The sequence below is a fragment of the Podarcis filfolensis genome (assembly GCF_964270895.1).
Source record: "Podarcis filfolensis genome assembly, chromosome: 14".
NCBI lineage: Eukaryota > Metazoa > Chordata > Lepidosauria > Squamata > Lacertidae > Podarcis > Podarcis filfolensis.
The window spans coordinates 47,216,872-47,237,604 of record NC_139616.1 but is presented as its reverse complement, the minus strand read 5'-3'; the positions used below and the strand labels follow the sequence as shown (position 1 = coordinate 47,237,604).

Below are 20,733 nucleotides of genomic sequence, written 5' to 3'. Positions count from 1 at the left end.
ATTCAGGACCCCCCTTGTCCGTGGAAGTGGAAGGAACCCCGGGATACTCTGGAACACAGTTAGAAACCCTCTTGAGTCTAAGGCCTCTCCTCCCACTCTTCTGCTCCTTCTCTGCCCCCCAGCCAGGAATTTTTCCTGGTGAGTAATGTGAACTTCTGCAGCATGTTTTGACGGGTCAGCCGCGCAGCTCCCGGCGAATTCCTCCTCCTCCGAGCTCCTAAAAAACATTTTCTCATGATACCCTTGTTTCCTAATCCCTTTGGCATCGCGGTTAGGGACTGCGCCAGGTGTTGTTTTTTAAATTTCGGGAAGGCAGCGAGACGGGGCTTAAATTGGATCAAACCTCCGTCGGGAGGGATTCTGAGCGGGACGGGATGATGGAGTCCCAGAGTTTTCTGCTTCGTGATGAGCTGTTTATAAATAAGCGCTGACGTTTGGGTCATCTGTCAGGAAGATGGCACAGTTCCTGCAGGGGCTGACATTACCTCCCTGGCACGTCTGACAAGCCAGGCCTGTGAAATGTCGCTCGCCTAGGGTGAACCGGGAATGGCCTCCAAGTGAGCATAGAGACGTTTTCTTGGGGTAAACTAATCATGGAGTTTCTCTCTTTCCGTAAACAACTTAAACTGCCATTCATGGGTGGACGGACTCCTCAGATCTTTGGAGGCAAAATCACCAGTCTGGTGGCACCTTTTAAAAGTCAGGGTTTTTTTGTGGCATAACCTTTTGAACATGTATAGCAGACTTGTATAAAGTTTGGGGTCCACCTCTGACCATTACTGTCTCTTCCAGCGGGCCAGAAGCAGCTCTTTAAGGTCTTTCTGGGGGTGGGAGAGGAGAGATATTCCTTTCCTTAGCTACCTGATCTTTTTAGCTAGAGGTGCTGAGAACTGAACCTGCGGTTTTCTGCATCTGAAGTAGGGCTGGGCGATACCTGGTTTCCAACATCGCGATACATCGTCAGCTAAACATCGCGATAGACCAATATATCCCAATATCTGAAATAAGGATGGAGCTCTTCTGGGATAAAACAAAGTGTTTCTAGTTTTCAACACCAATCTAGGTTATTTCTTCCTTCCATGCTTTACTGAGACCTAGCCAGATACCTAATTTTGAGCCAGTGTTGTATAGTTCAGGAGTCGGCAGGAATTGAGCCTTGTGGGCTCAAACTAAGTTTTCTTTTCTCCACTGATGGGATTTAAAAGCCAAATGGTGGTTTGGGAGGTGGAGCCAGTTACCGGCTGCCTTGCATGAGCAAAAACTGAGGTAAACGGCATATAAAAGGTAAAGGACCCCTGACAGTTAAGTCCAGTCGCAGACGACCCTGGGGTTGCGGTGCTCATCTCGCTTTACAGGCTGAGGGAGCCGGCGTTTGTCCACAGACGGTTTTCCTGGGTCATGTGGCCAGCATGACTAAGCCACTTCTGGTGAACCAGAGCAACGCACGGAAACGCCGTTTACCTTCCTATTATCTACTTGCACTTTTGATGTGTTTTCAGACTGCTAGGTTGGCAGGAGCAGGGACCGAGCAACGGGAGCTCACCCCATCGCGGGGATTCGAACCGCCGACCTTCTGATTGGCAAGCCCAAGAGGCTCTGTGGTTTAGACCATAGCGCCACCCGCGTTCGATATGCATATGCAGGTGTACAAATCTACACCTGAGGTGCCGGTTGCTTTGGGTGGCGGCTTCCGTCAGCCTTATTGGGGAACCAAATTGGGCCAATCATGCTCTCTCGGCCCAACTTTCCTCACAGGGTCGTCATGAAGATATAGGAGGTGGGGGATCTCCTTTCTAGCTCCTTGGAGTTGTGATGGGCACACATGTGAGGAATAAGCATTGTTTGCTTGTTTGGGTAGCACCACCAATGTGCAACAGGCTTTCTCAATATACAAGGAGACAGGTCTCTGCCCCAAGGATCCTTCAGTCTAAAAATAGACCCCCGAAAAGGAAAAGGAAGTGAACGCAGGGTTAAACCAGGGAAGGATAATGCACATTCCTAAATAATAAGAGAGCAAATGATGAGGTTAAATTGTCCCCTTCTTCCTTGGCAGGGAGATGGCATAGAGTCTCAGGTTTCACTGATTCCTTGGGTGGATGTGACCCATTTCTCGTAGATGCCTGGGATGTGTCAGGGCAGCTCTCTGACAGCCTCATGTAAACCCGACAGCCGGCTTCCTGCCCTGCCTGTTTCCTATCGTAACTGTTCCAGCCGGCTTTGAGGAGGCCAGACCCAAACAGCCAGGAGGAGTGAAGCCGAAGGAATGTGCAGAGCAGCGGGGAGTGGAGTTTTGTTAGTTGCTGGCTCAAAAACTCCAACTTGTGCCGCTGTTTGCATAGGCCTCTTGCTGCAGCAACCCTTCCTTCTAATAGTGAACTCAGGGAGCAGGTGCCGACAGCAGTGGTCGAAATTAGCCAGGCGCCAGGAGCATTTTGCACCTGGATTTCAACCATTTGCGACCATTTGAAGAGGCCAGGGTGGCTTCTAACATCTCTCTCCACCATCTGGAGGTGCATGCCTGGCGATCCTTGAATCTGGACTGTTTTCACACACTAGTACCCTGCCCTATAGAATTCTATCAGTTATATTTTATCTGCAAAATCAGAACGAATTTCAGGAAACAAAATGCCTTTTCTGTGCAGCCTGGGCAAGAGAAGTTGACAGTGTTATACCACAGTACCTTGGAAGTAGAACGCCTTGCGAGTTGAATGTTTTGGCTCCTGAACGCTGCAGACCCGGAAGTGAGTGTTCCGGTATGCAAATGTTCTTTGGAACCCAAACGTCCTACATGGGTTCCTATTGGTTGCAGGAGCTTCCTGCAGCCAATCGGAAGCTGCACCTTGTTTTCTGAACGTCTTGGAAGTCGGACGTACCGTATTTTTCGCCCCATAGGGCGCACCGCCCCATAGGACGCACCTAGTTTTTTGCGGGGGGGGGGAATAAAAAAAATCCCCCCCAGGCTCGGGGCTGGCGCATGGGAAGCCCGAGCTTCCCCCGACCCCAGCCCCCAGAACAGCCTGCTATCCGCAAGCCTAGGGAGCCGCGCCGGTCTCCCCAGGCTTGCCCATATACACGTGGACTGTCTGTGGATCAAGTAACCTTTCATTTTGTAAGTTCCCAGAGTTCTTCACTTAGCTCAGTAACTAGCCAGGTGTTTAAATCAATCACAGTCAGTCCATCATTTGAAAAATAAGACTTTAGAGTCGTCTTGCCCCCAAAATGGCAGCTGGATGTTCCGTTTTGGCGACTGCAACCCTTGTTTACGGAGCCATTTGACCCCTAGCTTATATACCTGATTTCTAACCCTGCTTGGGAATTAACCCGTGTGGTTTGGCGAGGGATGTTTTCTTGGCGTCACAGAATTGTAGAGTTTGCGGGGGGACGGGACCAGAAGGGCTATGCAGGAATCTTTCGCCCAAAGTGGAGCGTGAGCCCACAGCTCTTGAGGCCAAGAGTCTCGCGTTGCACCGACGGAGGAGCTGCCTGGTGTCGTTTTTGCAAAGGAGCTGAAAGGACGTAGCCTCCTCTGAGCAAGCGCGGAGGGAGTGACAGGTGCGTAAGTGTGCAGAGTTCAGGAGAGGGCGAGGCCGCTTTGAGCCGCAGAGGAGGGAGACTGCAGGCAGGAGGGTGTGTGTGCATGGGGGCGTGGATCCCTGGGTGTGGATCCCAGGAGCCTCGCGGAGGAAGAAGGTGCATCATCAGCCGAGAGGGAAAGGAGAGAGGGCAGAGGATCCAAAGGAACTTGGAAGCAGAGAGCCATGAACCGAGGAAAAAGTGCCCGTGCCAGGAAAGCGTTTGACGAGTTGGGAGCAGAAGGCAAGGTCCGTCTGAGCTTCGCAGGCCCGTCTGGGCAGGGGATGGGACGCCGGGGCTTAAATGGTTAACCTAGAGAGGTGTGGTTCAGCAATGTCTGGGGTGAAAGTTTTACCCAGCATGGATACATGGCCAGAAGCAAAGAGGGATCAGTTTGAGGGAGAGTGTTCATTAATTCCCATACCCTCTCCTCGCTTTGGAGGGGCAGTGCCGAGGAATAATAAATCACGTGATATTGGTCAGGGGGTTTCCGGGGTGCTTTGATCGTTTGCTGTGATCCAGTCTCACTCTGCACCTGCGTGTTCTTCTGCAATCTGGATTCCTTTACGTAGGCCTGTTCTGAGTTGTTCCCTGTTGTTCTCTTGAAATCAGTACAGATCGTTAGAGGGAAAGATAGTTTTGGAACCAGGAGGCAAATTGCAGCCAGGCGATCGGTTTAAAGCTGTAGTTTCAAGGTTTAGTTAGGTGGTAGGTTCACTCTACCCAAAGTGGCTTAATGGATTAGGAAGGTTTGTTGTTGTGAACTGTCCTGAGATCTACAAATGAAGGGCGCTGTACAAATTTTAATATTATTATTAATAATAAAATAATCATAAATGAGTAATTAATAATAAACAGGTCCTCAGTCAGTTGGCAGAGCTCAGTTGGTAGAGCGTGAGATAATTGATCTTAGGGCTGTGAGTTCAAGACCCATGTTGGGCGAAATAGATTCTTTCATTGCAGAGGATTGGACTAGATGGATCCCTTCCAACTCTACAATTCTATGACTTGAAAAAATATTCAAGAATCTAGTGCTCACACAAACAAAAACTCTCCAGGTGCTGTCTTAGATGATATGTTCCTTTAGCAGGAGGGGGGGTGCCTTTTTCAAAACGTTGTGGCGAGTTTCCTTCTCCCCCTTATTTCCTCCAGAGCGTCTTGTTTTATCATCCATTCGCATGTCTGTTCAGGTTTATTTGACTTGATTCTCCTGTTTCTCTTTTCTGCAAATCTGGACTGATTAACCAGAGCTGCCTGCTGTCTGATCAAAGAGACCTGCGACTTCTAACTGCAGTTCCCAATTATTTTAATCAATCAAAACTCGTGTGGCCTACAAGTTTTCTTTAATTTGGAGATAGCCTTGGGACCTGTGAGCACAACTGACTATCCTCTAGTTTTAGGACTGCAGTATTCTGAACTGTGTATTTTCTCTGTATCAGTGTTAGTACCTTGGTGCAGGGGTTCAGGGGCCTGGGTTTGGGGAGAGGAGGGACATGGGTTCGAATGTGGACCCAGCTGCTTTATCTGGGTGGCTTTTATCTTCCAGCCCCACTTCCCTGAAGGGAAAGAATAGGGCAGGGGTAGACAACCGAAGGCCCATGGGCCACAAGCGCCCCACAGGGGTCGTTTAACTGGCCCACAAGCTGCCCACTCGGTGAGTCCCCACACACTGTGTGGCGTAGGGACTTGCTTCTGCAGTGCCAGAAATCACATCTGCGCATGCTCAGACACCAAAAATCACGTCTGTTCAGATGCAGACATTAAAAATTGTGTCTGCGCAGATGCAGGCGCCGAAAATTGCGGCCACGCACACGCGATCCGACCCAAGGAGGGCTCTCTGCTGGAGTGAACCAGCCCAGGCGAGGTAAACCTTGCCGACCCCTGGAATAGGGTGACCCCCACCCCACCCTATACCACCACCACCCCCGATTTTTTGTGAGGGCAGGATAAATATGGGGAAGATGAAGTTAAAAGCTTAAACCGGATTTTTAGCTTACATGGATTTGAACCCTGCGACTTTGCGCAGCAGACCAAACAATCCTGCAAATACCTTCGCCCCAATTTTTACGCTTCTGTTTTCCTTCTGCCAGCCATGAGGAGGGGCAGTTTGCTACGAAGGGAGGTGGGTCGCTCTGGGCCTTCGGCATCTTTATCCTTGGCTCTCTTGGAGATTTCCTCCCTGGCTTTGCCTTTCACGCAATTCCCCTCACAGTTCATGAGGCCTAGCAACTTGCTTTCTTACAATACAATCCTTGGAACTCCGGATGTTGCACACTCCTGCTGTTTGACGGTGACATTCTGGAAGCACAGTTCCTGTTAGACTGTAAAATAAATTAAACGTTGTGGAGTGAAGAGCTGCGGAACCAGATCTGCCTTGCAAATCTGACGGGTGGTTCTCAGGGTTTGAAGGAGAATTGCGAGTGAGACGCAAAATATTTTTTTCTGCCAGTTGGTGGTGAATGACAGTTGCGTATTTGTATGTGTGTTGTGTGTTGTGTGGACTCCCTTGGGAGCTGGTGGACTCTCCTTCCTTGGGAGGTTTTGAAGCAGAGGTTGGATGGTCTTCTATCATGGATGCCTCTGTCCAGTATACCTGAAGGAGTGTCTCCACCCCCATCGTTCAGCCCGGACACTGAGGTCCAGCTCCAAGGGCCTTCTGGTGGTTCCCTCGCTGTGAGAAGCCAAGTTACAGGGAACCAGGCAGAGGGCCTTCTCGGTAGTGGCACCCGCCCTGTGGAACGCCCTCCCACCAGATGCCAAAGAGAAAAACAACTACAGTGGTACCTCTGGTTGCGAACAGGATCCGTTCCGGAGGCCTGTTCGCAACATGAAAAGAGTGCAACCCGCAGCGGCGCATCTGCACACACGCGGATTGCGATTTGGCGCTTCTGTGCATGCGCGTGACATCATTTTGCGCATCTGCGCATGCGCAAGCAGTTAAACCCAGAAGTAACCCTTTCCGGTACTTCTGGGTCACCGCGGGACGTAACCTGAAAGAACATAACATGAAGTAAACGTAACATGAGGTATGACTATACCAGACTTTTAGAAGACATCTGAAGGCATTCCTGTTTAGGGAAGCTTTTAATGTTTGACGGACTATTGTATTTTAATATTTTGTTGGAAGTTGCCCGAGTGGTTGGGGAAACCCAGCCAGATGGACAGGTATAAATAAATTATTATTATTATTATTATTATTATTATTATTATTATTGACCCCTGTATGGCAGGGGGTTGGATTGTATGACCCCCGGGTTCCCTTGTGATCCTGTGGTGTTCATGTGGCTTAGTGGTGAGGAACGTCCGACCCGTGGACTGAATGTGGCCCTCCAGGACCCTCTGCCTGGCCCTCTCCAGGCCACACCTGCTTCTTGGCCACACCCTCCTGACATATTTTTGCCATGCTGGACTGTGTCCTCAAACTTCTGATACTGCCTCTTCCTCACCTGGGTGGAGGTCAGAGGGGGAAGTTTGTGTGTGCGTGTGTGTACAAATGAGTCAACTGTACAAAGGTAAAATTTGCATTCATGGCTCCATCCACTCCTGCTGCTGTCATGTGCTTCCTGGAAGGAAATGTGTCCCTGAGACTGAAAAGGGTTCCTCATCCATGCGCATTTAAGGCCGATCTCCCTTCCCTTCCCTTCACATCACCTCAAGACACACCAGTCGTTCACTGCAGTCAGTCCACACATTCATTTAAGACAGCGGCGCCCAAACCTTTTTCAAATAGGGCCAGATTTGATGAAGTGAACATGTGTGAGGGCCGACCAAAGTTGTTGAACATTTTTTTTAGGATTGAAATTGCTGAGCTTTTTTTAGGATTTTACACCAGGACATATACTGCCACAGGGCACTGGATTAAATCGACCAGCAGGCCGGATCAGGCCCCCGAAACAGACTTTGGACATGCCTGATTTAAGAAATGCAGCGATGTCCGTGGATGTGTGAATCGGGCCCGGAGTGTGTTGGGTCAGGGGAAAGGCAGGAACCAAGATGAGCATTGTATATTTCTCAAGAAAGGAAGGAAAGAAAGAAAGATCGAGCAGGTTTTATTTACCACCATTTCTTTCAAGGCCCTTTCATGGCTGTCAAATGTGGCTTTACCCTATTTCTCGCAAGTGAGACCCGCAACAAAATGTTGCAGCGTGGGGTATTTCTTTTCAAGGCGCCAGCCAGCCATGCTCGTTCAGGAGACTCCATTTCATTTGTGCGCTCCTATTTTCAGCACCGCCTCCCAACACTTTTGGGTGTTCACTGAGCTTGAGCAATCCTTATCAGACTGTTTTTTGGAGGGAGGGTTCCCCCTTACTTTTCCCTCCCCCGTCACAAGATTTTTTTGCCTTTTTTGGGAAACCTCAGTGTTCCCTATCAGCCCTCAGCCAACCATGTGATGCTAGGAGAGTTAAGAACTTAATATGTTTTTAAAATTGCCCATGATTTTCTTGTTTTATACATTTGGTGTGTTAACACTTTCCCCATGTATCTATATATGGAGAGACAGATTGTGTGCATGTGCATATTTTTTAATGTTGTGAAATCTTCTACTTGCACAGCAGGTATGTTGAGGTGTTGCTAAATCCTCTCTGAAGTTCATGTTTGCTTTTAATAAATAAATAAAAATACATTTTTTATTCTGATGCTTCACAGTTCCGAAAAGAAAGTATCCTGGTTATTTTTCTTCTTGGTTTCAGATTTCCAAATCTTAAAAGACTGCAAGCGTTTATGACGTCTTCCTTGAGTTTCTGGTTTCTGTTTATTAATGTGGAATTATTTTAGGCTTCCTTTGCAGGCTCACTTTAGTATGGGGAGGAAAATTGCGTGCCGTGGGGATTGTTGAAAGGGAAAAGGAGAATGAACTTAGTCCTTGTACCCCGAGAACATAAGAACATAAAAAGTGGCTTCTGAATCAGGCCAGTGCCCATCTAGGCAGCATTCTGTTCTCACAGTGGCCAAAGGGAAACCTACAATCAGGATTTGAACACAAGAGCAACTCTCCTGTGGTTTCCAGCAACTGATATCCGGGAGCATTCCTGCCTCTGGCCACGGGAACAGAGCATAGCCATGGATGGCCCTCTCCTCCATGAATTTGTCCAATCCTCTTTCAAAGCCATCCGAGTTAGTGGCCATCACTGCTTCCAGTGGCAGTAAGTTCCATAGTTTAGTTCTGCCCTGGGCGAAGGAGGACTTTATTTTACCTGTTCTGCATCTTCCAGTATTCAGCTTCATTAGACGTCCACAAGTTCTAGCCCAGTGTTTCCCAAACTTGGGTCCCCCGTCTGCTTTTTGACTACAATTCCCATCATCCTTGACCACTGGTCTTGCTCCCTAGGGATGATGGGAGTTGTAGTCCAGAAACAGCTGGAGATCAAAATTTGGGAAACGCTGTAGAGGAGTCTATCCACTTCCTCTTGGCCATCTATAATTTTATAAACTCCTCATTTTTCTAGACTAACTCCTTTTTTCTTAACTAACAAGTCCCAAATGTTGCAGCCTTTCCTCATGGGAGAGTCGTTCCATCCTCTCAATCATTTTGGTGTCACGTTATCTGAACCTTTCCCCAACTTTGCAGTATCCCTTTTGGGGTGAGGCGACCAGAACCCCACACTAATTCCAAAGGAGGCCACACCTGAGATCCTTTTAATGGGAGATTCCGCCAGCCATTGAACCTGTGGCCTTCTGCCTGCAAATCCCAGGCCCTGGCCATGAGCGATGGGCCATATATAGAGTTTTGCGGTGGTTTCTTCTGTCCTGCAAATAGCCAGGGCTCTGTGCCAGCTCCCATAGCGGGTCCTTGCTGTCATTTGCGTCACTGAGTACAATGCCCCCCAGTTGTACCTTTCTTAGAAAACAAACAAAGCTGATTATTTAATTGTTGTTGTTTCCACTTCTTTTCCAGGCCAAGCCCATTTATGGTGGATGGCTTTTGCTGGCGCCGGAAGGCACTGATTTTGACAATCCCGTGCACCGCTCTCGGGTAAGGATGGGGGGGTCCCTCTACTGAGTCGGGGGGGGCGTTTAAGGATAGTCACAGCCCAGGTGGCCTGGTGCCGGGTGAACTGAGTGCAGCAGGAGTGAAGGAGAAGCGTAGGATAGGACCTTAGCCACATAATTCAGTTCTCCCCTAGCAAAAACAAAACCCACAGCCAAGTTTCTAGTCCTTAAGACTGCTCCAATGTTTGAAAAACAAGAAATCTCAGAGGTAGCGGAATAAGATTTCCAGGAGTCACGGGGCAAAATGTCAGGGTAGCGAAAACTGGAATATATTATGCAAAATGAGGAGGGAGGAGAGTATTGAAATCTGCTCGGTTTTGCCTAAATTAAACAGGGAATGTGGTGCAGTTTTGCTTGGGTGCAGAGTTATAGTGGCTTAAAGGTAAAGGGACCCCTGACAATTGGGTCCAGTCGTGGACGACTCTGGAGTTGCACGCTCATCTCACTCTATAGGCCGAGGGAGCCGGCGTTTGTCTGCAGACAGCTTCCGGGTCATGTGGCCAGCATGACTAAGCCACTTCTGGCGAACCAGAGCAGCGCACGGAAACGCCGTTTACCTTCCCACTGGAGTGGTACCTATTTATCTACTTGCACTTTGAGGTGCTTTCGAACTGCTAGGTTGGCAGGAGCTGGGACTGAGCAACGGGAGCTCACCCCGTCACGGGGATTCGAACCGCCAATCTTCTGACCGGCAAGCCCTAGACTCTGTGGTTTAACCAACAGCGCCACCCGCGTCCCTTAGGTGCAGTTAAAAAGAAAAGGAAAAATTAAGAGCATTGACAACTTCCCTGTCTTGTATTTCCCAACAAAAGTCTTGGTTGTCCCTCACTTCCTCTGAGTTTTCAGAGCTGTCAGGGATGGCAAGGACTGTCATTTGAGGCTAGGTGGGAGGAATTCAAGCTGCCCTCTTGCCTGCGCAGGGAGCTGAATGGGGAGTGAGTGGCGAATCAGTCTCATTCTTCACACAAGGCTTGGGAGACACTTAAGAAGCGGCAAAAGAGATTCTCGCTGCATTTTGAGTGTTTGCAGGGTGCGCCAGAGGTCTTGGGGAAGGACGAGGTCAGCGATCGCCACAAATAGCGGCTGACTCCTCCGGCCGACCCACATTTGTGAATCTGTGGGTGGAGGGCAGAGTGCCTCTCCTCCAAGCATCACTTCCCTCTCTGCTGGGTAACGGAGACATCTGGATTAAGCCCTGACTAAGCCGGCATGAGCCTTTCTCTTTGCACCTGGCTTCTAAGGCTATATCCGCACCAGACATTTAAAGCAGTATGATGCCACTTTAAACAGTGATCATTCCCCCCTCCCCAAGAACCTGGTAGTTTGTGAAGGCTGCTGAAAGTTGACCCACGTTCCCCTCGCGGCGCTACAGTTCCCAGAGGGGTTATCAGCTAGACTGGTCACCAGCTAGACTGGGGGCTGGGGGCGGCCGCCAAGACCACATAACACTGGTCTTGAAAGACCTACACTGGCTCCCAGTACGTTTCCGAGCACAATTCAAAATGTTGGTTCTGACCTTTAAAGCCCTAAACGTCCTCGGCCCAGTATACCTGAAGGAGTGTCTCCACCCCGATCATTCTGCCCAGACACTGAGGTCCAGCGCCGAGGGCCTTCTGGCGGTTCCCTCATTGTGAGAAGCAAAGCTACAGGGAACCAGGCAGAGGGCCTTCTCGGTGGTGGTACCCACCCTGTGGAACACCTTCCCATCAGATATCAAGGAAATAAACAACTTCCTGACATTTAGAAAACATCAGGGAATTTTTTAATGTGTGACATTTTTATGTATTTTTGATCTTTGTTGGAAGCTGCCCAGAGTGGCTGGGGAAACCCAGCCAGATGGGCAGGGTACAAATAATAAATTATTATTATTATTGTTATTATCCTCTCTTCCTGTGGGACTCTGGGAATTGTGGCTCTGCAAGGGGAACAGGGCAGGTGCGCTCCTGACAAAGATGCAGGGAGGAACCCCTCTCAGTCCGAAGCTTCACGCGTCCCCTTTTCACGCCTCCTTTTCCTCTCTCCTAGAAATGGCAGCGCCGGTTCTTCATCCTCTACGAGCACGGCCTCCTGCGTTACGCCCTGGACGAGATGGTGAGTGGCGGGTGTCCTTGGCGGGTAAAGCGAAAGCTGCCATGTTCTTGCGCCTCTCCTCCTTTAGTGGGTTTGCTGCGGGAAGCGAATTTGAGTTGGCCGCAGGTGTTGCTGTTTTCCGCGCAGCCGTGGTGCGTTCTGGGTTGCGCGTGCTCCCAATTCTCCTTCGGTGAGGTGCTGCGCTTGGGATATGGACAGGCCTCCCTGGCCGTCCTGCACTTTGTGAGCTGGATCCGTCGTCCCCCCACTTGCTTCTTCCTTAACTGTTGTGGGCGGCTGTTCAGAGGACGCTGGGTGAGGTCTTCATATCCCAAAGTGGCTTGACAGGTCTCTGTTCTTTTTTAGCTTTGTTTTCTTTAAGTAGTGGGTGCAGCCGGCCACATGTGGTGTTGGTGTTGTGTTTCCTGCTCTCCTTGCGGGATTTGGTGTTTATTCTGCCCTTCTGGGAGTGTCTGGGCAGCATGCTGTACTCTGCCTCGTAAGCCTGGGCTTAATTTAAATGGTTGAGTCACGCAGTGGTCACTGGGTCTTCTGCTACCCCAGGTGGCTGCTTACATTTTACGCCTCCGCAAGTGGTTGTGTTTGGGGTCACAACCCCCACCAGCCCCAGTCAGTTGCTCATAACGTTATACAGTGGTACCTTGGTTCTCAAACGCCTTGGTACTCAAAACAACTTGGAACTCAAACCCTGCAAACCCGGAAGTAAGCGTTCCAGTTTGCAAACTTTTTTTGGAAGCTGAACGTGCTCCGTTTTGAGTGCCACACTTTCATTTTGAGCATTACGCTGAGGTCTGTCTGTTTTTGCTATTTATTTTGCGTTTTTGTTTTTGCGGCTCTTTTTCTTTTGTTTTTGTGACCGTGTGGAACCCAGTTCAGCTACTGATGATTGATTGTGTGACTGCAGTACATTGTTTATTGCTTTCATTTTATGGATCAATGGTCTCGTTAGATAGTAAAATTCATGTTGAATTGCTGTTTTAGGGGTTGTTTTTAAAAGTCTGGAACGGATTAATCCATTTTGCATTACTTTCTATGGGAAAGTGCACCTTGGTTTTAGAATGCTTTAGTTTTGGAACAGACTTCTGGAACGGATTAAGTTTGAGAACCAAGGTACCGCTGTATAGCAAAGCTTAGCTAATCACATCACATGCCAATGGGAGTTGCAGCCCCAAACAGTTGAGCCCCCATTTATTTAAAGCACTAGGAGGCCGTCAAGGCTTCCCCCAAAGCATTTTGGGAGCTGTAGTTTGTTAAGGTTACAGGGAAGCAGGGAGAGGGCCTTGTCGGTGGTGGCACCTGTCCTTTGGAACACCCTCCTCTAAGATGTCAAGGAGATACTGTACAACGTTTAGAAGTTATGAATGTTTTTATTATGTTTCTGTATCTGCTAGAAGCCTCCCTGAGTGACTGGGGCAACCCAGTCAGATGGGTAGGGTACAAATAATAAAATAGGGCTACCATACATCCAGATTTTCCCGGACATTACCGGGATTTCAAAAGTGGAATTGATGTCTGGGGGAAATTCAAGTCAATTGAAAAATTGTGGGGGGGGGGTTGTCATTTTTTTTTGGGGGGGGGAAGCTCAATAACTCTGGGGTTTGTATGTAAAAAAAAAGCTTAGCTGTTTGGGGGTCTTCCTAAAAAAACGCTCAACAACTTTCAGGGTGTCCTGGCTTTTACTTTCTGAAGTATGGCAATCTTAAATAAAATAATAATAATAATAATACTAAAAGCTGTTGTTGTCATTAGTGTGGAGAGTTTATAGGAGGCCCCTATTCACCTCCCAGAATAGCATCTCCCACAGTTTCTTGTGAAAAGGGATTGATTGTTAGCCACAGCTGCCAACATGCTACATGCAAATGCACAACTTGTGGACATTACTGGGATCACACAGTTCCACCATTAAAAGAGGGGGGAAAACCCCCACCTGTTCATTTTGCTTGTTCGCTGGCAATCTGGAATCGGCCCCACTCTCTCTCCTGCCCTACTGAGAAGTAATAACATTAATTTGGGGCGGGGGAACCACGTGCATTTTAGCCTCCCATTTTTTTAAAAATGGCATATTATTATGTTTTTATTTTACTATTCCTGGAACAGCTTGCTTGGCAGACAGAAGTTCAACAGGCACAGCTGTGCACATGGGTGGGCCTGTTATTCTCCCTGTTATTTGACTTTCCAAGGAAAGCGGCACCTGTTGGATTTCAGCCTGCTTAAAAGACCAGGAGCCTTGCCAGGAAAGACAGGAGAATCTTGTTCTATGTTTAAACTTAATATCGGGTCCAGGGTGGGGTGGGGTTGTTGCTTTTGTTTGTTCCTATCCTGTGTATTTTTGTGTTTCTGCATTGTAAACTGCCCTGTGATCTGTGGATGAAGGGCAGTATAGAAATACAGTGGTACCCCTGGATGTGGACGTGATCCGTTCCAGAGCCCCGTTCGCATCCTGAAGCGAATGTAAGACACGACTGTGCGTGTCGCATTTCGCCGCTTCTGCGCATGCGCGTGACGCCATTTTGAGCGTCTGCGCATACGTGAGCGGCAAAACCCAGAAGTAACGTGCTCCGTTACTTCCGGGTCGCCGTGGAACGCAACCCGAAAATATTTAAGCTGAAGCGTATTCATCCTGAGGTATGGCTGTAATAATAGTAATAGTAGTAGTATTAATAAAAATAAAAATAAAAATAAAAATGGACCATGTGAGCAGCACCTGAAGCAAAGGATGATAAGGCTGTACAGTGGTACCTCAGGTTATAGACGCTTCAGGTTACAGACTCCGCTAACCCAGAAATAGTGCTTCAGGTTAAGAACTTTGCTTCAGGATAAGAACAGAAATCGTGCTCCGGCAGCAAGGCAGCAGGAGGCCCCATTAGCTAAAGTGGTGCTTCAGGTTAAGAACGGTTTCAGGTTAAGAACAGACCTCCGGAACGAATTAAGTACTTAACCTGAGGTACCACTGTATCTGAAGAAGCACCTCCGTGTTTCTTGGATATGTTGTTTTATAAATATAAAATAATTTAAAAGGGTTTCTAATAATAACTCAAGAAGAGAATGCACCAGGTTGGCATGTGCTGAGATTTGGTCCCCTTTTCCACAGATGCCCTATATTGGAAGTTTTATTGCTGTGTGGGATTGGTGACCATGAAGCTGTCAATTTGGATTACTTCCCTCAGCCCTTCTACCTGTGCTGTGCGGAAAATAACCTTGGCCGGCCCTGCAGGGGTGCTAGGAAGGATTGCCGGGCTGATGCCTGTGGAGTTAATACTGTATGCTAAACATTCTGAGCAATAATGATGCCATTGTTCTGTCTTTAAAAAATAACCACATTTGCTCTGCTGGGGTTGGGAGGACTCTGACCTAGGCAGGTAGAGACGCTTTGTTCTTTCGTCAGGCAATCTGTTGAGCCACAGGTAATTCTTGTTATTACCTTGCGGTAAGTCAGGCTAGTAACTTTTGCAGACATATTTGCAAGGCTGCGGTAACGAAGGGCTGCCACACCCTTTCGGCTGCTTTGGAGCAAGCGCAGGGATGTGCTGGGAGACAAGACCTTCCCTCCATTTCCCTCGCAAGTTCTGAGGTCTGTTTGTTTGTTTCCCTGCCTTTAAGGAGCCGCATTTTGGCTTCATATGAAAAAGAACTCTCAGATCTGCAAATTGGGGCTCTGGAACTTCATCCAGATCCTTTTAATCATCCGGGTTTGAGCGCCGTACATTTCTCTCCCCTGTCTCCAGGCAACCTGGCTGCTTTCACTGGGATAATACCGTATTTTTCGCTCGATAACACGCACCTGACCATAACACGCACATAGTTTTTAGAGGAGGAAAACAAGAAAAAAAAAATCTGAATGAAACAGTGGATGTATCATTTTTGTGCTTCATGCTGCAGCCACAGACATGTGATTTGACGGTGAGTTTGGGGTAGCCCAATGCAAAGATCCTGAGGATCCATGTGGATCCATGCTTTGTAACCACGTTTTTGCACCATTGCAGCCCCAGGCAACAGTGGGTGCGTGATTTTTTTGGTGCAGGCTGTAGCCATGGACATGCTATGTGATCTGATGGTGAATTTGGGGTGACCCAATGCAAAGATCCTGAGGATCCATGTGGATCCATGCTTTGTAACCACGTTTTTGCACCATTGCAGCCCCAGGAAACAGTGGGTGCATGATTTTTTTGGTGCAGGCTGTAGCCATGGACATGCTATGTGATCTGATGGTGAATTTGGGGTGACCCAATGCAAAGATCCTGAGGATCCATGTGGATCCATGCTTTGTAACCACGTTTTTGCACCATTGCAGCCCCAGGAAACAGTGGGTGCATGATTTTTTTGGTGCAGGCTGTAGCCATGGACATGCTATGTGATCTGATGGTGAATTTGGGGTGACCCAATGCAAAGATCCTGAGGATCCATGTGGATCCGTGCTTTGTAACCATGTTTTTGCACCATTGCAGCCCCAGGAAACAGTGGGTGCGTGATTTTTTTGGTGCAGGCTGTAGCCATGGACATGCTATGTGATCTGATGGTGAATTTGGGGTGACCCAATGCAAAGATCCTGAGGATCCATGTGGATCCATGCTTTGTAACCACGTTTTTGCACCATTGCAGCCCCAGGCAACAGTGGGTGCGTGATTTTTTTGGTGCAGGCTGTAGCCATGGACATGCTATGTGATCTGATGGTGAATTTGGGGTGACCCAATGCAAAGATCCTGAGGATCCATGTGGATCCGTGCTTTGTAACCATGTTTTTGCAGCATTGCAGCCCTGTTTTTGCATCAGATCATTGCTATGTAATCTGATGGTGAATTTGGGGTGACTCAATGCAAAGATCCTGAGGATCCATGTGGATCCGTGATTGGAACCACGTTTTAAGTAGGGAGGGAAGGAAAAACATAGAAGCGACAAGGAGAGGGGTGTGCAGAGAAGCAGCTGGCTAAGAATGCAGGAGAGGGGTTTTACCGGAGGGAGGAAAGGAAGGCAAAAGTCCCCCCCCACAAGCCAACCAGCTCTCTCTCTCCCCCCCCCCCCCAACCTGCATGTTGCCTTCGAGTCCCAGACGCACGGAGAGGAATCTGTTTTCCACTCTGCTTGCCTGGAGGGGAGGGGTTTTCTCTGCTCTTTGTTCCGTCTGAGCAAACACAGTAAGGAAACAGAAGCGGGTGGGCAGTAAGACCCTGAGGCAGAATGCAGGAAAGCAGCAGCTTCCTCTTTCCTCCCTTCTCCGGACGATTTGATATTTGCCTGATTTTTGCCTTCACTCGCGCTTGTCAGCTCCAGGGACCACACATTCGCTCTATAACACGCACAGACATTTCCCCTTACTTTTTAGGAGAAAAAATCTGCGTGTAATAGAGGGAAAAATACGGTATTTCCTGAAATGACAATGGGGAGACAGCTGGGGATGGGGTTTGGGAGGAAGAAGGAGCAGGGCAGAAATCCCTTGGAAGGCCCAGGAGCCAAGACAGCACGAAATCAGCAGGACAGGAAAAAAAACAGAATCATTTCCATTTCGTTTGTTATCTTTCTGTGCCTCTTTTCACTAACTCGAGTCACAAAGCGGCTTGCATGCGGTAAATAACAACATAGCAGAACATCACAATTACGACATAAATTCTGTAAAATAGTTAACAAATCATTGGTAAAACAGTTACAAATCAACCACCTTCTGTTGATTGATGAAGCAACTTAAAAAATATACTAAACAGCCCAGAAAAGTCATATTATAACCCCACAAAGGGGTTGGTGGTGTCAGAGAATCTCTAATTCGGGACGGTCCAACTTTTCACGCCAAGTGGGCTGCGAGAGGACTTTGACACAGAACCCAGGGCGCACACACTGAATTAACTTTCCACATTGTCATTTAAAGTATTTGTAATTTGCATTTAATATATTTAATATACACAATCAATGCATGCACACAAATAATAGATTTAACATATTCAATTATGAAACAAATTTAATAAACAGATGTACCGTATTTTTCACCCCATAGGATGCACTTTTTCCCCTCCAAAAATGAAGGGGAAATGTGTGTGCGTCCTATGGGGCGAATGCAGGCTTTCGCTGAAGCCTGGAGAGCGAGAGGCATCGGTGCGCACTGACCCCTCTCGCTCTCCAGGCTTCAGGAAGCTATCCACAAGCCTTGCAAGCCCGGCGGGAGTTCCCGTGGGCTCACAAGGCTTGCGGGCAGCAGCCTGCAGCCCCGGCGAGTGTCCGCAAGCCTTGCGCGGCAGGCGGGAGGTCCCGCCGAGCGCACGAGGCTTGAGGCGGCAGCCTGTTGCCCGAAGCACAGGGAGCCCTCCGGAGGGCTCCCCGTGCTTCGGGCGAGTGTCTGCAAGCCTTGCGCGCCCGGTGGGAGGTCCCGCCGGGCGCGCGAGGCTTGGGGCGGCAGCCTGCAGCCCGAAGCATGCGGAGGAGCCCTCCGGAGGGTGCCCCGTGCTTCGGGCAGGCGTGTGCAAGGCTTGGGGCGGCAGCCGCGGCTGGGGGGGGGGGAATAAATTTTTTTTATTCATTCCCCCCCCAAAAAAACGAGGTGCGTCCTATGGGCCGGTGCGCCCTATAGGACGAAAAATACGGTAAGCGCTTTTGTTAACAACACATGACATCGAAAAATTACATTTTAAAGACTTTATGGTGTTTTTTTCTTGAATGTAGCCGAGGGTCGACTGTGGTTTGGACCACCCTGATGGAACTGATAATTGACTTTGTGTTTTCAAAGACAAAGGGCAGACCCACACTCTACATTTAAAGCACACCCAATGAACATTGAAAGCACATGGTCCTTGTGACCCCTACCAACTCTACAGTTCTGTGTCTTCTTCCAGAGAACCCTGGGAACTATAGTTTTCTCCCACAGAGCTACAGTTGCCAGTCTCCTTAACAATCTGCAGTTCCCGGAGGGGGGGGGAAGTCACCCACTTTAAATGTGCATTGGATGACCTTTAAATGTAATATAATAAAAATAGTAATAATAGTAATAATTTATTATTTATACCCTGCCCATCTGGCTGGGCTTCCCCAGCCACTCTGGGAAGCTTCCAACAAAATACAGTGGTACCTCTGGTTGCGAACAGGATCCGTTCCGGAGCCCCATTCGCAACATGAGCAGAACGCAACCCGCGTCTGCGCGTGCGCAGGGCGTGATTCGCCGCTTCTGTGCATGCGTGTGATGTCATATTGAGCGTCTGCGCATTCCCTAAACAGGGCTGCCTTCAGGTGTCTTCTAAAAGTCTGGTAGTTGTTTGTCTCCTTGACATCTGGTGGGAGGGCATTCTACAGGGCGGGTGCCACCACCAAGAAGGCCCTCTGCCTGGTTCCCTGTAACTTGGCTTCTTGCAGTGAGGGAACCACCAGAAGGCCCTCGGAGCTGGACCTCAGTGTCCGGGTAGAACAATGTAAGGTGTGGATCTGCCCCACATGATGGGGGTTCAACCACAGAGTGAAGATGGCGCCTAAGGAGCCATGCCCCACGCTCCCGACTCCGCCTGGTTCAAATTCTTACTGCTTATCCTTGTTTGCTATCAACTCCTGCTTCGCATATGGAAAAAAGCTCCGCTTTTGGAACGGAATTGACTAGGAAAAGAACAGGGGGGAGGTGAATTTACTGGCACAAAGGACTTGGTGGCCCAGGGATGGGATGTAGGCTTGCCTCAGCTTTGCAGTTCTGGAAAACAGCTTTGTGTGTAAGACGAAGGGCAGGGGAGGTCAAGCCACAAACTTCCCCCCTACTTCCTGAATTTGGCCAGAATTCAGAGGAGGACAACCAAGGACTATAATCAGGGCAGTGCAAATAATCAATTCCTGCATCGTTTTTTAAAATTATTATTAGTATTTCTGGGATGTTGGCTTTATTTATTTAATGCATTTATATCATGGGACGTGCATGGTGCTGTCGTGTAAACCACAGAGCCTAGGACTTGCCGTTCAGAAGGTTGGCGGTTCGAATCCCCGCGACGGGATGAGCTCCCGTTGCTCGGTCCCAGCTCCTGCCAACCTAGCAGTTCGAAAGCACATCAAAGTGCAAGTAGATAAATAGGTACCGCTCCAATGGGAAGGTAAACGGTGTTTCTGTGCGCTGCTCTGGTTCGCCAGAAGCAGCTTAGTCATGCTGGCCCCATGACCCAGAAGCTGTATGCTGGCTCCCTCGGCCAATAAAGCGAGATTAGCACAGCAACCCCAGAGTCGGCCACGACTGGACCTAACGGTCAGGGGTCCCTTTACCTTTATCCTGCCTTTCTTCCAAGTTGAGATCTGTGGTGGCTTAACAACATTTAAAAGCATTGTTTAAAAATGCAAAGTCATAAAAAAGCAAACTGGCGAAAAGCAATAGTTAGAATACATTGAGACGGATTAAGAACCAGCATGAAAAAAACAGCTGCTCCTGCTGCTTAGATTCCAACAGCCTGAATAGGAAGCAAAGAAGGAGCCCGTCTGACCTCTCCTGGGAGGGAATCCCACCTTCTGGGGGCAGCCACAGAAAAGGCCCACACCTACCTGTTCCCCTAGAAACAGTATTTCTGTCTTTCCGGGAGTCAATCTCAATCCATTTGCTGCCATCCATGCCCCCAACCACAAAAAAATTAATTTTTATTTTTTAAAAAAAGACCTTTTGTGTTTAGGAAAATGTGCTGAAAAGTTTGTGACGAATGAAAGATGAACTGTTAGGCATACGCACCGCAAACAAATAGGGGTGAAAGCTATTTTCTTCCCCCCACCGCAAAGAAGTTGAAAGAGATGCTTAATAAACGCAGGATGCTGTCTGACTTCCCTTAAGTTTTGTGGACTCAGATCGGGATGGTTTGCTCAATAAACAGGCCGCCTGGAAGAGCCCATCTTGGCTCAGTGCAGAGATTAGTAGATCTTAAGGCACGTGGAATAGCTTATCTGCGGGGTTGGGGTTGTGTATGTCAGGAAAAAGGTGCTTCTGAATCTCGCACATTAGAAATTGGAGGGAGGGGTGGAATTAACTGGGAGGGAGGGGTGTTATCTCTACAGAAAGCATCTTTGGCTCGATGCAGAGGCAATTGGGTTTTCAGAACTGACAGTCCTTTTTTTTATAAGATATTTATTAAGATTTTTTAAAGTATT

The 20,733-nt window shown here is 48.5% G+C and overlaps 1 protein-coding gene across 15 annotated transcripts in view; it reads left to right on the top strand.

The window, feature by feature from the left end:
• MPRIP (myosin phosphatase Rho interacting protein) overlaps positions 1-20,733 on the top strand; it is a 153,526-nt gene that overhangs the window by 16,131 nt on the left and 116,662 nt on the right. For 13 of the 15 annotated variants that reach the window (XR_014541483.1, XR_014541484.1, XR_014541485.1 and 10 more), the window contains exons 2-3: positions 9,470-9,547; positions 11,590-11,655. Coding sequence is in view for 11 of the 15 variants with exons in the window: in XM_083585523.1 (XP_083441649.1) it covers positions 9,470-9,547; positions 11,590-11,655 (144 nt within the window). In the remaining 4 variants the exon portion in view is untranslated. Of the gene's footprint in view, positions 1-3,623; positions 3,822-9,469; positions 9,548-11,589; positions 11,656-20,733 lie in introns of those variants that run through there. The other 2 variants (XM_083585525.1, XM_083585520.1) reach the window with 2 other exon arrangements.